This window comes from Sceloporus undulatus, chromosome 1, assembly GCF_019175285.1.
Source record: "Sceloporus undulatus isolate JIND9_A2432 ecotype Alabama chromosome 1, SceUnd_v1.1, whole genome shotgun sequence".
Lineage (NCBI taxonomy): Eukaryota > Metazoa > Chordata > Lepidosauria > Squamata > Phrynosomatidae > Sceloporus > Sceloporus undulatus.
In genome coordinates, this window is record NC_056522.1 from 210563258 (window position 1) to 210583888 (window position 20631).

The 20631-nt window shown below is 43.0% G+C and overlaps 1 protein-coding gene and 1 long non-coding RNA gene across 2 annotated transcripts in view; one reads left to right on the top strand and one right to left on the bottom strand.

Moving 5' to 3' along the window:
- Window positions 1-2647: 2647 nt before the first annotated feature.
- Window positions 2648-6205, bottom strand: LOC121919320. The gene is made up of 2 exons (XR_006101444.1): window positions 6112-6205; window positions 2648-3381 (listed from the first exon to the last, which is right to left on the bottom strand). It is a non-coding gene; the product is annotated as an uncharacterized LOC121919320 (long non-coding RNA).
- A 2838-nt stretch (window positions 6206-9043) lies between these two features.
- Window positions 9044-20631, top strand: part of STK39 (serine/threonine kinase 39) — a 167603-nt gene continuing 156015 nt past the window's right edge. Inside the window, exon 1 of the mRNA XM_042458437.1 lies at window positions 9044-9424. Coding sequence (XP_042314371.1) covers window positions 9061-9424 — 364 coding nt within the window. The 5' untranslated portion in view covers window positions 9044-9060. The remainder of the gene's footprint in view (window positions 9425-20631) is intronic.

A 20631-nucleotide genomic window follows, 5' to 3' on the forward strand; every position in this document is an offset into this window, starting at 1 on the left:
GGCACTGGCCATATTCATTGCAACATGACACCTCCAAGGTGTAACTACTCTGTCTCTGAACTGTTGCTTTTCATTGATGGGGGAAAACCCATCAATTACATGGCAAGCACACATGTCCCCAGCTGTGAAACATCACTGCTGAGGCAGTTGCAAGACTGGACATCATGTGGTGTCAGTGTTGCCTCCTGTCCCCCTTCCCCCTTGTTTTGCTTGGTTATCTTTATTTATTTATTTTCTATTTACTTACTTACTTTCTTTTTTACTTCAATGACAGTAGCAGAGCTCCAGAACTGCATGAAAAAAGTTGGAGGAAAAAACTCTAAAGGCAGGCAGGTGGAGTGAAGGGACAGTCAGGAAGAGAGAGTGATGGGAACAGCAGCCTCAGTTGAAAGAATGAGAGGAGATGCAATGATAGCTGCCTTGAAAGTGGTATGTTCCCATTTTATTTTTAATAGCATGACTGCTGTGGAGCTTGTGCAAAAGACTTCTTGCAGGGAAGGCTATGCCATATCATGTACAGTTTTCTCAACATGTCTATGGCTGACCCCAACTGAACTTCACCAAAGCCAGGTTGGGGAGACAGGGAAATACAGTCAGCTCTCCTTAGCCACAGCTTCTTTATCCATAGCTTCAAGCATCTGCAGCTTGAAAATATTTTTAAAAATCTATATAAATTCCAAATAGCAAAGCTTGATTTTGCCATTTTATATAAGGGACACCATTTTACAGTACTAGTCATTGTATTTAATGGGACCTGAATATCCATGGATTTTGGTATTCACAGGGGCTCCTGGAATCAAACCTCAGCAGATACTAAGGGCCCACTGTATCCACCTGTTAGAACATTCTGGACAAAATTACATACATTACATACTTTTATAGCAGCTGCTAAGCAGAGCAGGATAGCCAAGCTAGTATGTAACATGGCATTATGTGCACAATAACCTCTGTAGACGTTTCTTTTTAAATATCTGAATTAAAATGGAGGAGTTGGCTGGAGTCCATCTAGCAGAGAGTAAAGCATTTTTCCTGTGTTGATGGATTGTCCTGCTCTGGAAATGTCTCGTGTCCTTATTCTGGCAAATCCTTGGCAGGACAATAGTGTTCACTAACAATGACTCTGTGTATAGCTTTGACATGCACTTAGATGTCATGGTATCAGCAGTGACAGTTCAGATTCTTACAGAACAGCCCAATGGGGGTGAAATTAGTCAGAAATTGAATTCAGTGGGATTTCTTCATTCTGGAAGGTGTGTATGGGATTACAATTTTAGCATCTCTAATATGCCAGAACTATCAAGGACTGTTCTAGATCTAGGACTGCAGTGTGAGAATGCAATCCTATAAATACTTACATGTAGAAATGGGAAGGTCGGGGGGTGGGGGGGAAACCCAGAAAAATTCAGAAACACACCTTCCAGTTTCCCCCCCGAATGCTTGGTTTTTTCTGAAAAATTGGAAAAAATTGAGAAAAAGGAAGCAAATCAATTATGGAATGTTTTATTTTAGCATGACGAATAAAATCTTTAAGACAAGGTGTTAATATATTTCCCAAATCATTTCTAAAAACTATGTACAGTATCAGATTATTCTAATTTCTGTGAACTGAATGAGGAGAACAAGCAAGTCCTAGGTTACAAACTGAACTCTCCACTGGAAGAGCCAGATGCATTTCTTCCTTTAGCATTGAAAGAATCTGGTGTATGTTTGGAAACACTCATGCTAATTCAAGAAATAAACTGACGTGTGAAAGGGTAGAGAAGCTTGTTTCAATCCGGGTAAACTTAGTCCATGACAACTGAATTATGACAAACATAATGAAGCAGAAGCAGAGACTGAAACTGATACTAATAACCAGTGCTGCATCCACACTGCAGAAATAATGCAGTTTGATACCATGTTAACTGCCATGGCTCAGTGCTATGGAATTCTGGGAACTGCAGTTTTATGAGACATTTAGCTTTCTCTGTCGGAGAGCTCTAGTGCCACAACTACAATTCCCAGAATCCCCTAGCACTGAACCATGACAGTTAAAGTGGTGTCAAACTAGAATATTTCTGCAGTGCAGATACAGCCCAGAGCTTGGAAAACGAGTCTGATTAAATTTGATGCATATTATTTGAATCTTAGTCCTTCCTCTCTCCCACACATTTTTGATACTGTAGAAATATAAATAATTTTCTTTGTTACTAATATTGATAATTTCTTCTGGCTTTTTTATTTTTTTATTTTTATTTTTTTGCCTACTCCACATAAACTAGGAAAACTAAAGTTAGGAGATTACTCCATTTGTTGCACTGTATGTTGGTAAAGTAACAGAGTGACTTCCAATCTGTAAAAAGTACTAATGTTACATTTTTAAATTTTTTCTGAAAATTTCCATTTTTCTCAGAATAAAAAACCCTGGAAAAAAAACTACCCCCCCCATGGCTTCAACATTTCCAGAAATTTTAAATCTCTACTTATATGGCAGTAATCCCTATTGATCCTAAGTGGGTACATACAATGAGCCAGAGCAGTGCAGTGGTTTGAGTGCTGCACTGCGACACTGGAGACCAGGTTTTGATTCCCAGCTCAATTATGAAACCCACTGGATGACCTTGGGTAAATCCTGGGATTTCTTACCATTGCCTATGGGTTTGGTCCAACAAGGTCTGGAGGGCTACATTATTCACACCTTTAGTATATGTAGAACAGCTGGGATATTTGGAGAGAGAGAGAAAAGGAAAGGGGAAAAAAAGTGGATTTCTCTTGACAGAGATTTTGTCTGCTAGCTAGAAATTCCTCCACTGCAGCTATTAGGGTTGTCACCTGATGATACTTTAGCATCCATGTCTTACTTTGTTTTTAGAGGCCTGCTACTTTCAATGTTATGTTAATTTTAATTATTTCTGTATTGAATATTCTAAGGTTTTACTTTGTAATTTTTTAGGTATATGTAATTGGTTCTGTGAAGGTTTTTCTCAAAAGAAGACTAGAAAACACCAACATATTTTATTGTTAGCAGAACACGGATTAAATTTGTCATCATGTGGTTCATAAGAATTTCTTTTCTTCTTGCAATTAGATTGTAAGATGAGCCCCTTTGAAAAACTTTTTTGGAAAAAATGTGGCACTTAATGTGTTGCTTTTGTGCTTTGAATAAAATATGCTAAACACTATACACACACACACAACATGGAGGTACTTGTTATAGTGACCCCAAATCCAGGAATGGAGATATGTCAGCCTGTTCTGGACGGGGTCCCACTTCCCCTGAAGGACTCTGTCCACAGTTTGGGGATGCTCCTCGACTCGTCACTTCAAATGACAGCTCAGGTGGATGCGATGGTCAGGAGCACCTGTTATCAGCTTTGGCTGATACGCAAGCTGCGCCCCTTCCTGTAGCCGGGAGACGTAGAAACAGTAGTACATGCACTGGTAATCTCTTGGTTTGACTTTTATAACATGCTCTACACGGGCTACCCTTGTGCTTAGTTCGGAAACTTCAACTGGTACAAAATATGGCAGCCAGGTTGGCTGCGGGTTCATCAAGATCTGATTATATAACACCTGTACTGAAGCGTGATAGCATCTTCTCCCTCCTACTATAAAGTCCTTTCCTCTTTTCCTCAACTTTCTTGATTTTATCATTATAAGGTTTTATATTGTAATTTATGTAATTTTGTTTTATAATTTGTGATGGGAGGGTGGGGAGAGATACATTTTAATTGGATATTATATGTAACACACTGTTTTTAGATGTTGTAACCTGCCTTGATTCCTCGTGAAAAGGCGGGCTATAAATAAATTTTATTTATTTATTTATTTGGGAGGGTCTATCTGATTTACCACCAAATGTACGTATACATGATTTGAATTTTTTTAACCTTTTAAATGGTTTTACCTTGTTAAATTAGTAGGTTTTTAATCTGCTTACATCAAGAGTGGGCAGATTACATTCTACGGATTGCATGTAGGCCCATAGGACCATTTATATGGCTCCTAGGGTCCTCTGAAGTCAACTTATTTGCTCCAAAATGCCCTCTAGGTAGTGTAGAGGACATTTCCAGCATGTCTGGAGGCCCCCCAAACCCCCTCAGTGTTAAAAAAATGAATTTTTCAAATTTTTGTTGCCTCAAATGCCCTCTACTATGTGTCTGGATCGGCATTTCCATCCTATTTTGCCCCCTCCCCCCTTGCCCAAGCCTTTTTTGAAACAAGAAATAACTTCTACTCACTTAGAAGCCCCAAGACATGAGGAAAATGTCCCCATATCACCTAGAGGGCATTTGGGGCAATAATCGCCCCTTTGTTTCCATGGACTTGAAGTCCATGTCCCTCACCCATTCTCAGGCAGCAAACAGAGGGGAATAAAATGGGGTCATGCATACCACCATTCAAGCCAATGGGGCTTGAATATCGGCAAATTTTTGTGCTTCCAGGCCTTTGCAAATGGTTAAGGTTGCTGGCTCTTAATGTTGTGTGGTGCTGCTGCTTTTGAGATTTTTAAGGGTTTGTATATCATTATATTTTAATTGTTTTAATGAGTTTTAGTATTTTTAATTGTTTTAACATGTACTGCTTTTAAGCGCTTTTATCTTTTTAACTGTATTTTATTCTCTCAATGAGTGATGGTTACTGGTTTAATTCTGTTTTAGTGTTCACTTTTGTATTTTTTTTAAAATTGCATTGTTGTTTTAATTTCTAAGCTACTTTGTGTCCCAATTTTTTTGGGGGGAAATCAGGATTTAAACAAATATAACAACGACAACAGCATTCAAACAATTATCAAATAAATACACATATGGGCAAGCCAAACATGTTTTGTGTATACTGACCCCATCACAAGATTTTCTTGGAAAGGTTTGTTCAGTGGAGGTTTACCATTGCCTTCCTCCGAGATTCAGAGAGTGTGACTTGCCCAAAATCACCCAGTTAGCTTCCACAACAGAATGGAAATATGAACCCTGGTCTCCCATATTCCTAGTCCAATAGTCAAACCACTACACCATATTGGTTCTACAAATACAAAAATAGAAGCACTGGGATATGATTCACATGTCTTCAATCAAAAAGACTAGCATGCTTTCTTATAAAGGAATCTCTGTTGCCTAGAACTCAATAAAGATATACTCATTTTAAGAACTTCTGCTTACAAATCCTCGACATAGCTACAAAGCAGCTCCCCCCTGCTCTATTTATCTTTTTTTATATGGTATACACAGGGAGGCTTTAACTTGGCCTTCCCAGGTCTCAGTTTATTTTATTAGGAACAAGATTTTATCATTTGTTCTCATCAGTGAGTCTGCGTCGCAGTGGAGTTTCATAATCCCTCAATAACGTCCAATATTATTTTGACATAACCTTCAAATATCTGCCAGTAATAAGCAGAATTAAACCATAAAGTCTGTCAGAACTTGGTGTCTGTTGAGTTTTAATATGTGAATGTGCTAGAATTCAGCTCGACTGAGGCCAGAGAGCAAGAGATTTAAGAAAGTACTGTATATACAAATTCAAAGATGTAGCTGTGTTAATCTGTAGAATCAGTATGTAGAGGGATCTTGTAGCATCTTTGAGACTAAATGAAAGCATGAAATTGGCAGCATGAGCTTTCGTAGACTTCAGGCTACTTTGTAAACTTCAGACTAATGCGTCTGAGGAAGTAGATTGAAGTCTCAGGACTTTTTCACGTGGGGGGCCTGTGTGCTTCCATCCCGAAAATGGTTAAAGTGTTGGCATCCCAGAAAAGCAAGCAAATTTGCTAATGCTTATCACACACAAAGCACAACAAGGAGTTAAAAGCACATTACTTAGGCCAGAAAGTGGGTCAAAAGTGAATTTGGGTTTCAGACAGATAAGGACAAATCCTTTTGCTAGCTTGGAAATAAACTTTTTGCACATGCTCCAAAATGTCATTTCTCCAAGTGCACACACAGACATGCTCCAGAGAGGGAAGGGAGATGGGGAAGAAAATCCTCTTTGCCCCAGAAGCTGTTTCAGAGGAAGGAAGGCTGAGGTTTCCTTTTGCAAACTCCCTTAAAACCACAAAAACAAAACAAAACAAAAAACCACACACACACACACACACACACTAGAGAGAAAGAGGACAGGGCTGGTCCATAAACCTACCTGATTCCAGCGAGGGCAGATGCCTCCCAGATGCCCTCCTTTTCCAGGACATGTCTTCAATTTCTCCCTCGTGTACAGGAGGAATTCCAAAATGTCTTCTCTCTTGCTCTCCCACCAGCTGTTCCTTGCTGAAAAAAGAAAGACATATGTGAACAATCCTTTCTCCCTCTCCTTGGCACAAGAAGGAACCCTGGGAAATCTGGGAACAGGGAGAATCGGGGACTTGGTTTTCAAATGGCTGCTATTACGTGAAGAGAGCAAATTCATAAATGAAAACACAGTAATTTTGTGAAAATGCTTATTCCGATTCACCTCACTTTCTGTCTGGAGTCTGACCGGTTTGTGCACAGCATCATCTGAAAAGCAATTGCGAGATTGTCCCTAATGCCCTGGATGACCCTGCATTGTGACCAGTTGTCACAATGACCTTCCAATTTTCCCCATGTGAAAAAGTCCTATGAAAGCTCATGCTGACCATTTCTTTTTTTCATTGAGTCTCAAAGGTGCTACAAGATCTCTCTATGTACTGTATATACTAATGTACAAGTCTAGAAATTTTAGTCAAAAAATTCACCCCACAAACCTAAGTTGACTTATCCACGGGTCAGTGTAAATATTATACATGCAGGAACTCACAATCAAAGCATCCCCGACAGATGGCCATCCAGCCTGTTTAAAGACTTCCAAAGAAGGAGAGTGCGTTCCACTCTTGAACAGCCCTTACTGTCAAGAAGTTCCTTCTAATGTTGAGGTGGAACCTCTTTTCCTGCAGCTTACATCCATTGTTCCAGGTCCTGTTTTCTGGAGCAGCAGAAAACAAGCTTGCTCCCTTCTCAATATGACATCCCTTCAAGTATTTAAAAAGGGCTCTCATATCACCTCTTAATCATCTCTTCTCAAGGCTAAACATACCCAGCTCCCTAAGTCATTCCTCATAAGGCATGGTTTCCAGACCCATCACCATTTTCATTGACTCCTTGTGGACATGTTTCAGCTTCTCAACATCCTTTTTGAATTGTGGTGCCCAGAAGTAGGCACAGTATTACAGGTGAAGCCTGACCAAAGCAGAATAGAGTGGACTTATTATTTCCATTGAACTAGACACTCATCTGCCCAGTTCTGTGGGATGGAGCCATGGCAGTTATAGTGGTGTGGAACTGTATTATGTCTACCATTAATGGCCCAAAGCATCCCTTTCCTCCTCCTCCCCCGGCCCAGTCAGGGTGCCCAAAGGTCCTCCTTTTCCAGGCCATGTCCTCCATTTCAACTTTCTGTTCAGGAAGAATTCTAAAATGTCCTCCATTTTGAGCATGATACAATACTGGACTACACTGTTATAGTGCTATTATTCCATTTTAACTGCTCTGGCTGCCTCCTACTGTGTTCTGGGATTTGTAGTTCAGTGAAGCCTAAGAGTTCTCTGGCTGAGAATTGTAAATGCTCCTCCCTTAACTGCAAATCCCAGAATGCAACAGGAGGCAGCCAGAGCAATAAAAGTAGAATGATAGTGCTGTAAGTGTAGTGCGGTATTGAGAAGCATGAATTTGTGTTTCTATGATTGTTTTTAACTTTTTAATTTGTCCATATCTTCCATTTTCCTAGAAGGTCTTTGGTTTTTCACTGCCTGCCTCTTCTTTGCTGTGAGGACCTCTGGTCACCTTGATATGTATGAGTGTTTTGATCTCATCTCCTCCATTGGGAGCAGGACTAAGGAGCATGAATTTACATTTCTATGACCCTTATCACATGAGCAAAATTTGAAGTTATCCCAGATTCAATGTGAAGGCAATGCAGGGGCAATCATGGGGTTTCAGTCGGGAGCCATCTTAAACAATCCTCCCCCCCCCCTGAATTTACCTAACCCTGGAATGACCGCTGATTGTGTTTAGGATGGCCCTTGATTGCGTTTGGCATCGTGTGATAAACAAACTTGAAACCCCATGACTGCCTCTGCATTGCCTTCACATTGACCCTGGGATAACTTCAAATTTTGCTCCTGTGATAAGGGCCATAGATATGTAAATGAGTGTTTTGAGCATTTTATTTAGTCACATCATTTTACATTGCCTGGTCCTCCTTGGTGATGAGGGCATCTAGTCACCCCGATTCCTAATGAGTGTTGTGAGCTCATTCATTGAGTCATGTCCTCCATTTGAAGCAGGACTAAGGGGCACCCATCTACCTTTCTATGAGTAGTTTTGACCTTGTTCATTTGGCCTTGTCCTGTTTTCCTTGAGCGTCCTCCATTACATTTTACCTTATGTGGGCCTTCTTTGCGCTGAGGCCCTGCCTGGTATTCCTGAGTGTCTTGAGCTTTTTATTTGGTCATATTCTCAACTTCTTTAGGGGGGTGTCATCAATCTACCTTTCTATGAGTATTTATTTAGTCGTGTCCTCTGTTTTCCTTGAAGGCCTTCCATTTTACCTTGGCTGCTCCCCTTGAATTCCTATGAGTGTTTTGAGCTCATTTATTGAGTCATGTCCTCCATTTGGAGCAGGCCTAAGGGGCACCCATCTACCTTTCTATGAGTACATGTATTTATTTAGTCATTGTCTTCCATTTTGCCTTGCCTGTGTGACCCCCTCATCCTATGAGTGTTGTGACCCTATTTATGGAGTCATGGTGTCTTCCTTTTGGCGCAGGCGTAGCAAGGGCCCTGGGTTTGCATCGCTCTGCTTGGGGCTTCATGGTGTCCTCCATTCCCCTGCTGCTGGCCCTCCATCCTGCTCCCCCGGTGCCTCTGAGTGGAGCTGCTGCTTGTGTCTGAAGGATCCCTCTCTCTCCGTCCTGCTCCTTGGCGGGGCCCTGGGCCCTTCCCTTCCTGCCAGAGAGAGAGGCGTGGAGATCGAAGGCGGCCTCGGCCTCTCCCTCTCCCCGCCTTCCTCCTCCTCCTCCCTTCCTCGGCGGCCGGCTCTGCTGCTGCTGCTGCTGCTGTCAGGACTAGGAGGATGGCAGAGACGGAGGGCGGGAGCCATAGCAGCAGCAACAGCAGCAGCATCGGGGGGTTAAAGGTGCTGCCGGCGAGGAAGTTGGGAGGAGGAGGAGAAGAAGAAGAAGGAGACGCGCTGATCAGCAGCGCAATGGCGGAGCCCAATGACTCGCCTCTCCACGGCCAGCAGCCGCCGCCGCCGCCGCAGCAGCAGCCCCAGCCTCAGCCTCCACTGGAGCCCCAGCCTCAGCCGCCTCCTCCTCCGGCTCCGGCTCCTGCCCAGCCTCAGCCTCCTGCCCCGGCTCCTTCCCCGTCTCCTCCGGCCCCGCAACCCGCCGGCTGGCCCATCTGCCGGGACGCCTACGAACTGCAGGAGGTGATCGGTCAGTGGAGGATCCAGGGAGGGAGGCAGGGTGCCTCTTCTTCTTTCTTCCGCCGGCTCTCTGGGCCTAGCTCCCTCCCTCTCTTCGGCCACAGCGCCACTGCAGGGGCCCTCTCTCTCTCTCTCTCTCTGGTGCATCCGCACTGCAGGAGTAACATCCCGCTTTCAGACCGCTTTAACTGCCCTGACTCAGGGAAAGGGGATCCCGGGGAATGGAGCTTGATGTGGCACCACGCCTTCATAAAGGCTGCACCTGCACTGCAGGCATAATAAAGTTTGAGGCTGCTTTAACTGCCCAGGCTTAATGCTAGGGGATCCTGGGAGTTGTAGTTTATTGTGGCACTAGAGTTCTCTGAGAGAGAAGGCTAAATGTCTCACAAAACTACACTTCCCAGGATCCCCTAGCATTCAGCCAGGGCAGTTAAAGCGGTCTAAAGGTAGATGATTTCTGCATTGTGTTTGGACCTGCATCAGCACTGTAGAAATAACCCAGGTTGAGTGCTTTAACTGCCAGGGGTCCATGCTATGGGGTTTCTGGGGTTTTGTAGTTTTCCTCTTGGCCCCAGAGCCTCTGAGAAAGGAGGCGAAATGTTTCCCAAGACTACATTTCCCAGGATTCCTTATCACTGAGATATGGCATTTAAAAGCAGTGTCAGACTGGATTGCTTCTGCAGTGCAGATGCTATCTTGGGCTTCCATCTCCTTCTGTGCTTTCTTCTATTGGCTTTTGCCCCTCTCTCCCCTTATTTTGGACTAGGAGACCACCCACACTGTAGGAATAATCTGGCTTTTGACACCACTTTAACTGCCAGGGCTCCATGCTGTGGAATCCTGGGAGTTGTAGTTTTGTGAGCTGTTCAGACTTCTCTGTCAAGACTGCTCTCTACAACAAATTACAATTCCAGGATCCCATAGCATGGCTCCATGGCAGTTGACGTGGTGTCAAACTGGATTATGTCTGCAGTGTGGATGCAGCCTAGGACTCTGGAGGCCAGGGTTCAAATCCCAGCTCAGCCATAGAAACCCATTGGGTGACCTTGGGCAAGTCACACTCAGCCTTAGAGGATGGCCATGGCGAAAGTTGCCCTCACTCTGCTCCAAACCCTTTGGTGCCTCCCTTATTTATTTATTTATTTATTTAAGGGATTTATATCCCACTTTTCTCCCATAATGGGAATCATTCAATGTCACATACATCAGCCAAGGGGACTCTTCCTAATGTGCAGCGTTTCTGTTGCTGTTGTGTGCCTTCAAGTGCCTTTCCAATTTAGGGTGACCCTATCATCTGGTTTTCTCTGCAAGGTTTGTTCAGAGGAGGTTTGCCATTGCCACCCATCCCCTGAGGCTGAGAGAGTGTGACTTGGCTGAATTGGGATTCAAACCCTGGCGTCATAGTCCGACAATCAGACCATTACACCAGACTGGTTCTCCTCTGGTATCCTTGTAGTTTTAGATTTCTTTTTGCAGTTTTCAGCTACAGTAATTTCCTACCAACAGACTGCAGGCTGCTCTGCTTTCCCTTCCTCCCCAAATCTCTGTTATTCCATGCCCCAGCCCTTTCTGAACTCTACAGACAGATTCTTCTTCTTTATCTTCTTCTTCAACTCCTCCTTCTTGGAAGGGCATTCATTGCTGCTATCAGTTTAATATTTTCATTGCAGTTCCTGTCTCACTCCCCGCTTCTCTTTGCCAGGGATTTAAAGGTAGGGTCATGGACACAGTCTGCTATACCAATTGGCGGTGGTATGTCTTGGTACCCGATCTGGGCTGCTTCTTCTGGCTGCTTTTGCCTTCTTGGGAGAGCACTTAAGCAAGCCTGTTTTTTGGGAGTGGGGATGCTGGGAAGGAAGTGGTTACAGAGATGCTGTTAGTTGGGCTTCAGTTGGTTGCACACTCGCTTATCGATAACTCAGCTAAAAACCTGCCAGAACAGCAGAAACTCGAGGCTACATCCAGGGGTACCGTTGCCTTTGTGTGTGTGTGTGTGAGCTAGGCCCATATCCAACAGCCCTAACTCGGGTTGGGTAGCACTGCTTCTGGTTCATCTTGCAGTTGTTTTAATATTGATGGCCACCAACTGCTGAAACACTAGAAAAGACAGAAAGGAGGGAGAGGAAACCTTGAAGGGCTGTCTGGCTTTCTCTGTGATACTTTGACCCCTGGGACGCTTGCCAAGACCTACACATTCCCTCAGTATGGAATTTTCTTTGGGAAGAGGCAGCTGTTCCCCTTCTGTAATTAACAACTGTTTCTCTCCTTTGTATTTTTTCTCTCCTTGTGTGCTTCATTCCTTAGCATATGTACTACCTTTTTTGTGGTCATTACTTCCCTTCTCACACTAGCAATGGCAATCATCAGTACATTTCTATAACATTTATCAGTGAACTGACCACTCCCTAAGCAGTTTACAATGTATAAGGTAATTGCCCCCAACAAGCTGGGTATTCATTTTAGCAACCTATGGAAGGATGCAAGGCTGAGTGGACATTGGAGCCCCTGGGATCGAACTCACAACCTTGTGGCCACAGCACAGGCATTTAGCCACTGCCCCACCACTTTGATTCCTCTTTAATTGCTGTAGCTCCATCCTGAGGAATCCTCGGATTTGTAGTTTGGTGAGACGCTAGAGCTTTCCAGCAGAAGAGAATTCTAAATAGCCAGCTACAAATCCCAGGATTCCATAGCATGACAGTTCATATGGCATAGTGCTATAATGGTGTGGTGTGGAAGAGACAAAAATAGTGGGATGCTGAGCAAGATGTCCTTTTTACTGCTCTGGGAGAGACCTTAAACAGATAGATGTCTTGCTTGATGCATGGCCATCAGCAGAGGCAGTTGTATATTGGTGGGGCCTAGTGGATTGTGCATAGACAACAGCAAAGGAACGGTCCTGTAAAATTACTTGCCTGTATTGTACAGCTGAAAATTACTACAGCTGTACAATGATCCATGAACAGAATCAAAAATCTATATTGGGTCCATGAACAGAATCAAAAATCTATATTGGGTAATACCCTTCTGGGACCACTACTTTATTTGTTTATGTAGCGCCACCACTCTACATGGTGCTCTACAAGTGAAAGACCAACAAAACAGTTCCCTGTTCTCAGGGTTACAGTCTAATTAAGAGAAGACAAAGGGGAGGGAATTAAGCCCAGCAGATACTTCCCCATTCCTCTCTCCCACTAGGGTCAGGGCAGTGGCATCTGAGATGGGAAGGGCCTTTCCTCAGCTTCAGGATCCATCCATGGTGGAGCTGTGCCTGCCTTTTCTTTTTTCCCTCCAAGGCCAGGGCTATGGCAGTTGGGGTGAAGGGAGGACCTTCCTTCTGTTTCTGGGCCTAGGTATGTTTCTGGGCCTAGGCATGATGGAGCCCTGCCAGCCTCTTCCTCTGTCTCTCTGAGGCCAGGGCAATGGCAGTTGGACTGGAGGGAGGGCCTTTCATCTCCTTCAGGGCCTAGGCATGGTGGAGCTGGGCCTGCCTCATTAAGAAGGAGAGTTCAAGTCCTCCAGGATTATTCATGAGGCTGGGTATTACAGAACCAGTGATGTTCAGTGGTACTCAGCATTGATGAAGATTCCTGGAAGATTCAGAAGCTCATCTTCTTTATAGTACTGTTGTGGTCTTAGAAAGGATTGTTTGGGGAGGGGGGGATCCACTTAAGGTTCTTCCTTAAATCCTGAACCTACTGTCTTATACATCATGGTTCGGAATCTTGCCTGCTTTCAGACGCTGTTGGACTGTAAGTCCCACCAACCCTAGGTTGAATAGCCAGGGGTTAGAAAATTGGATTCAGCAGCATTTTGAGGGTCACACAGTTACCACTCTTACTATATATACACACATACTTTTCTGGAATAAGTACTCTTAAACTTGGTAGGACTTACTGCTGAGTAGACACATAGGTTTTTACTATTAATTTGATATTCACAAATATTCCTACATTATTATTATTATTATTAACCTTTATTTATGAAGCGCTGTAAATTTACACAGCGCTGTACATGCAATCTTTTTAGTTAGACGGTTCCCTGCCCTCAGGCTTACAAGCTAAAAAGACACGACACAGAAGGAGAAGGGAGTGGTGACGGGAAAGGGTAAGAGGTCCAGCAGTTCCTCTCAACCTCAATCATTTTAAGATCAAGATGTCAAAAGAAAACATCACAGGGACCATAAGATAATAGCTTTCTGGGGCTCAGCTAGCGCACATAATGTGGTATGCAAACTTCAAAGTTATATACAACTTTTCCTCAGGCTGGAATTTAACGCAGGGGGTGGGGTGGGGAGTGGGCCTGGAATAAGACACAAACGGGGAATTGTTGCTGTCCTGTCTGTCTTGGTTTTAATCTCATAGTGACCATGAAGAAAGCTCTCATAGACTAATCAAGTTAGAATCTAAGATCTTGCATTACAAAGATGCATTTCTGCTAAGTGAAGCAAGTGGAAGATGCGCCCTTAGAAATCTAAAGGCATGCTCTTAATTGGTCACTAGCTAATTGGAAGTTACAGGCATCTTGAAAGGCAGAGAACCGAACTGTATAGCCGGAACTGAGCTTTAATCTTTCTTGTGGGTATAAGCGCAAGCCATGCGAACAAAATCATTTGTGGGAATCCGTGAATTGCTTTGTTGCAGGATAGTGCCAAACACTTAGAAGTAAGTTCCACTGAGTTCAGTGGCTCTTTGCCCCTAGTAAACCTCCTTAAAAGTATAGCCAAACTCATAATGATAATATTACCTTCCAAACCTCCCATATACATTGGACTCAGTCCAGAGGAAGCAAAGTCACATTGAACTTAATGACTTTCAGTGTGAATGTATTTAAATCAAGGTGACTTAATTTAAATCTAGACTGATTTAAATTCAGGTTTATAAATTGGATTTAGTGAACAGGCATGCACACATTTTAATGCACAAAAATTGCATGAAAATTGATAGTTATAAGAGTTGAAACACACACAGTACTTGCTGCACAGAGGTTTGGAGCATGAACTTTCTCATCCCCTAGGCCTCTTGCATTACAAAAGTAACATCCATGAATTTAGAGAGCTGTCTTGACACTAATTTCTGATTGGTGCTATTTTTATGTCTACATGGATGCCATGCAATACCATGTAGCTCTGTAGCACAGTCCTGCATACCCATTGGTAGTTTCTGTGGCTTAGGCACAGCTTACTCCCAAATAAGTATGGGCAAAAGAATTGCAGTTAGTCTAAACATGCTTTGCTTACTCAGGAGTTAGCTCTGCTGCATATGTGTATCGGATTTTCCAAAAAGGATCATGAGCTTTCTAGTTCTGGTAGTTAACAAAATACCGTAGAATGAGGAAATTAAACGGTCTTACTTCTTGGCTGGCTAAATATTCACAGTTTGCATCTGAAGAGTCATATATTTTTGCCCAGGTTTAAGCCCAACAGGCTTTAACTTTTTGATAAAGAGCTGTAGATTCACTTTTGGAGAGCGTGAGGGTAGACTTTATTTTAAATTTCTCTTTTAGTGTGTATGTGCTATCCTTTGTCTTAAAAACAAAGAGAGCACCTAAACAAGTCAAGTTTAACTTCCTATGTACAGTAGACTCTTGGTATCCGCTGGGATTTGGTTCCAGGACCCTCCATGGATATCAAAATCTGTGGATGCTCAAGTTCTATTAAATACAATGGCGGTAAACTGGTGTCCCATATATAAAATTAAAGAGTCAAAGTTTGCTTTTGGAATTCATATATTTTCAAAAATATTTTCAAGCCATGGATGGTTGAATCTGTGGATAAAATCTCTGTGGATATGGAGGGCTGACTCTAGATATATATTTTTTTGTAAGATGAATATCTCAAATTCAATTGAGGATAAGCAGAAATTGTTCAGCCCTGAACCAATTAAAATAAATCAACTCCTGTTGCACTTTATTTCTATTACAAAGAATCCCAAGCAAATGAAGATCAGTAGGAGTTGATTTTAAGTCATTCAGGATTGAGGCTTTGAATTGTCCTATGAATTATGTTCTTGGACAAGTCACATGCTCTCAGCCTCAGGGGAAGGCAGTGGCAAATTCCTTTGAACAAATCTTGCCAAGAAAACCCCATGATAGGTTTGCCATAATAGGAAATGACTTGAAGGCATGTAACATGCATGCACATACTAACATTTATGATAGGCACTAGCTCTGAAAGCAAGACCAAATGAGATTAATCAGTTACTTAATCACAGATTGAACATGTGGAATCCTTAATCTGGGCTTTAATTCTAGCAGTGTCTTGGTTGTTTGGAATGAATAGCATTGTTATAAATGATCATGAATAATTATTTGGCTCTCTGTTTTTGGAAGGATGTTCGAGATGGATTGTAATTTAATCCAGAGAAAAGTTATTATGAATCAGCTGTTCAGATAAATGCAAGGCACTAATCAAGTCACAAAATATTTTCTTAGTATAGACCAGTGGGTTCTTAACCTGTCATTCACTCCTTTGAGAATCTGGTGAAAGCTGTGGACCCCTGTTCCCAGGAAAGAAATGTATGTTAAAACATAACCACAGAATTTTGCCTACTTTTTTTAAATTGAACTAGGGATTGATTTTTCTTACAAACTAGTGAGAACAATTTGCAAGGATTACTTGGGAAGTCAAATTTTTAATCTTAAAATTTATCATGACAGGAGAAAATCAAACGAATGGGAAGGATAAAAAGGGAGATTTTTTTTTTGCTTGAGAAATGCTGATATAGTTGAGCAACAAGGCTGGAATCCTGTTGGTTAATCCTAATTAGAGTAGACTCATTCAATCAATGGTTGAATAGCAAGTCAACGCATAGGTAAATCCCATTGCTTCAGTGGTCCTACTCTAATCAGGACTAACAGTAGGATTGAGGCCTAAATCTGGTAACTGGGTTGTCCTGGTAGAGTTGGTTAACTACAAGATCGGTTTAAAATCATGATTTGATCCTAGCATAACAATCATAACTTGTGACAGAGCCATGTTTGACAGGTACAAGTGCCAGAATGCTGGAATTTTACTTCAATAAATCTAATCCAGATTTTTTGGGCTTTTTTTGGAAGGAGGGTCTTGCTTACATAATAATTTGCGATGACTTCTGTCAGTGTTGTATTCAGTTCCACTGATCAGCAGAATGAACAATTAAGAGATCTGAAGACTTGGAAGAAAAACTGAAATTTTAGAAAGAATTACGTAGTTTTTGAAAATAAAATATTTAAGACAAGATGTTCACGTGTTTACTCTTGCATTATGCAACAGTATGTATAGTGTCTTAAATCTTTGCAGTTCATGGTTTTAATTTCCTTTTATCAGTTATTTTTATGGAAATGAGTACTTTATGCCTGCCTGGAACTATGGTGGCCATTGTATATGTACTTTCACGTTCATTGTCAATTTACAGTGACTCCATGAATTTCATTGGGTTTTCTTAGGCAGCAGAGGAAAAAGTGAAAGGGTGGTTATATCACCAGGTTTACAGTCTTATTTCTATATGAGGACTCCAGAAAGCTTCTGGGTACAACTCATGAGTTGCACATGTTAACACTCTCAAAACTGAGAGGCTAGTAGTTGTCCACTCACCTGCTGTGATAATTCAGATTTTTTACATCCAGATTGTTGGTGGATCTAGTTCGCATTTGCCTGAGAGAACTGTAGTAGCAGAAGGACTACCACCATCTAGCACTTCCGTTTGTGAGGCTCTGCTTCGCTTGTGGAAACCACGGAGAAGAAATATGACAAATTCTGTAGTGTTCATCTCTCCCAACCTTTTCCTTGGACCACCAAAACTGTACTTGGGATATTGACTGTACTGTTGCATCATATTTAAGCCACACAGGGAGGGACTCCTGTTGTTTTTATAACTTAATCAAGCTGTGCTTGGAATCCCATTTTGGATAAGGTGGGGGATAATCAGTAAAGGAAAAAAACAAATGTTGTTCAAATGGGTTCCTTTTGGTTTGTTGTTTGGTTTCGGTTTCTGGAGAGTCCCCCAGTTTGGTAGCTAACAGCTTCTTGCTGGATAGCCTGGCTATATTACTTAAAAAAGATGGTGATGTTAACTTTGGTGCTTAAGTGACGTTTCGACTAGGGATTTGTAATACATTGTAGCAGATTGTGTGGTGAATTATAGTTAACGAAAGGTAACATCTTCCCTATTTTAGGCTTTGGTATAACACACAAGAGTTGGTGTTATGGGGTGGGCGGCAACCTGTTTACTCTCATCCCATGTGGCTGTAAGATAAAATAGATTATGTATTGATTTCTGTGGTACACGTTAATTACAGCGCAAAACCCCCCCCTAAAAAAAAATTGTGATAGCACCTCTTGTTGAAAGGGTCAGTAGTCCATCAGCAAGCAGATCGCTTATTTTACACAGAAGGGCATTTAAGTGACGGGGTTGAGGGTGAAATTAAGAAAAAGCCATGTTCGTACTTCAGTAAAGTTTAATGAACTTCCATTGTAACGTTCAGCGGTTGTGAAGAATAGAACCTATGATTGTAGACTTATTCCAGTTTAGATTCAATAGATAAAGCTGGTCTGCGGCTTCATATGAGGTTGGTCCGCCTATTTTTGGTCGACTGTAATGCAGAGAAGAAGGAAGATAGCATTTTATACCTTATAAACAATTACCTGAGAGATGTGTCTTAACGCGAATGAGTATCTTACGGCAGGTTTTGGAGCGTAACAAGGATATCTTGGCGTAGTTTTCCCCATAGAGGAATTGTAGTTTCATAAGAGAACCATGATGGATGTTCCAAAGTTTTCTCGGCTGTTTTATAAGAAGCGTGCTGTTGCGAGGATGTTGAGAGAGGCATCATAAGGAGACAAGGAGCAGGATCAATACTATCAAGGAGCACATGGACAGTTGAAAGAGCTTGGCTGAACCATACTTGTTAATAAAGAAGGGTGATAAGACCGACTGGGCTCGTTAATTACGAGCAGATTAAAAAATAAAGAAAGAAGTACGGGGGCTGCTTACAGCTTGCGAAGCGTTTCAATAGACAAACATCCAAGAACCCAACCAATCGGAGAACACAATGACAAGAAAAAAACAACGAGGCAAACAACAGCCTAGCATCGTTATAGTAACTATTAAACCTAAACAAGACACTAGAAAAAAGCTACCTTCATTAAAAAGGGAGAGAAAATGCACCAAACATCCTGCTATGATTCATGTAATGTCTTTTTCTGTGTAACATTGTATGATACCCGTTGGCCTCAATAATGGCGTAGCTCATCTGCATGTAAACGCAAAGCATCCACTATACTTCACCAGAGAATTCCAGTTCCTCCTTCTCATTGCGGCTGAGTGTAATGAGTTGCTAATCTGGAAGACAGAGATTGTGGAGATGACCTCCCTACGAAGGTTTTGATCGGTAGGACTCATACTACGATACTAATAATAATCATAAAATAAAAATAAGAATAATACGAAGAAGAATATAATAACTAATAGTTATCCTGCCGCTCCCTAATATTAGGCTGCGATTACATCGAGAGGAAATAAAATACAAAAACATTACGATAAATCCCAAAATAATACAATCCTCCAACCCGCCACCAACATCAAAAATTAAACATCACGATTAAAATTAGTTTAAAAAACAATTTTTTTTTCGGTTTTATGTAAGATGAAGGGCAAGTAGAGTTGAAACAGCAGACGGTTAGCTTTTTAGTGGGGTTCAATTCGTGGGAAGGTCTGCGGGAAAGAGATCTGTCGTGAAAAAGCCTGGTTTAAGCCCTCAAGGGTGGTAATAGGAGGATCTCCCAGAAAGTAACAAACGCATGCAAGAGGGTTGAGAGAAACAGCAAAGCGGGAACCCACAAACGACCGATCCAGCAGATGGGACCGCAACCGCGATAGCCCAGCTGACAAGGGAGCACGGGGAAAGCAGAGAACGGGCCGGGTGCGTGCCCGGTAGAGGACGAGCAAGGAGATCCCCGAAAACGGGGGGGAGGCCGTATAGGGGTAGCCAGCAGGTCGAACGCGGCGCGAGCGAAGAGAGGACAGGGGGGGGACTGAGGAAGACGAGGACAGCGCGACAAGAGGCCCAGTGAGAAGGAGACGCTGGTAGGAGGAAAACCAGCAAAGAGATGACGAGGTCGACAAAACCGTGTCCAACGCGAGAAGCAAGACGGGGCAGACGAAGAAGCATGCCCGCGGAAGCCGAAGAGAGGGGAGCTGCGCAAGGAGTGCATGGAACCGCAGAGCCTAACAAGTAATGGTCAGATAGGTAGACAAGTCAGCCGCAGTGCAAACGTTTACGCAAAGGACTGCCTCTGTCGCACCAGAAGAAGAGCAGGCTTGGCCGTACTAGAGCACAGATGCTACAAGCGGAGTATGTAGAACGCCGGACGAGAAAGACAGCTAGGAATGAGAAGAATATTGAACAAAAGAAGCGCCAGGGCGCTGACGGACCAAACGCAGAAGACCGCAAGGTGGGAGAACAAAGAGCTAGCGTAGACAAGGAGAGAAGAACCCGAAAGAGCTCACGTTCTTCTCGAACGGAGCGCCCGGGCGCCGGGGCACGCACCGTACTGCGTAGGAGGTGTAGCAAGAAAGCTTCTATGCGAGCTGCCAAGGTGATCGACAGGTGTCGAGAAGAATAAGGTTCTGAGAAGCAGCTTAGGCCTTACAAGAATCGGAAGAACGAGGGACGCTCACCACCAAGCTGCCCCAATGTTCGCCATCTGTACCGATCCACTGATGCATACAACCCGTACCCTGGGCCTGTTACTCACCATAGAGTTGGACAAAAAGTGTACCACTGGTGGGGAAAAGCCCCCCTTTAAACTACGGATAAGAAACGAACCAGAAAGCGCCGCCGACGCACGCTCACGTCTTACGCTCACCGAGCATCACTACTCCTGCTAAGGAACTACCTAATGGCTGGCTCCCAGCGATCACGCCACAGTCCTGCGCACCACTTACTCCCGTTTGAGGGAACCTACCGATCCACACGTATCAAAAACCTCACGCTAACGTATCGTTCATCCACTCCCCAATAAGATAGGAGTCCAGGACGGTACCATAACGTTATTCACAGGCAAACCCCATACCTGTACCACAAAACTTCCCGTTAGGCGCGTGATGTCGCCAGTGGCCCGCCGCCTGCCGCGCTGGTTGATATAGCTAAATAGAACCGCCATGGCCAGGCTACACTTACCAAGTCAAATGTGAGTCACATTGTCCTCGAACCCTAGCACCCAGACTCATAGTGCCC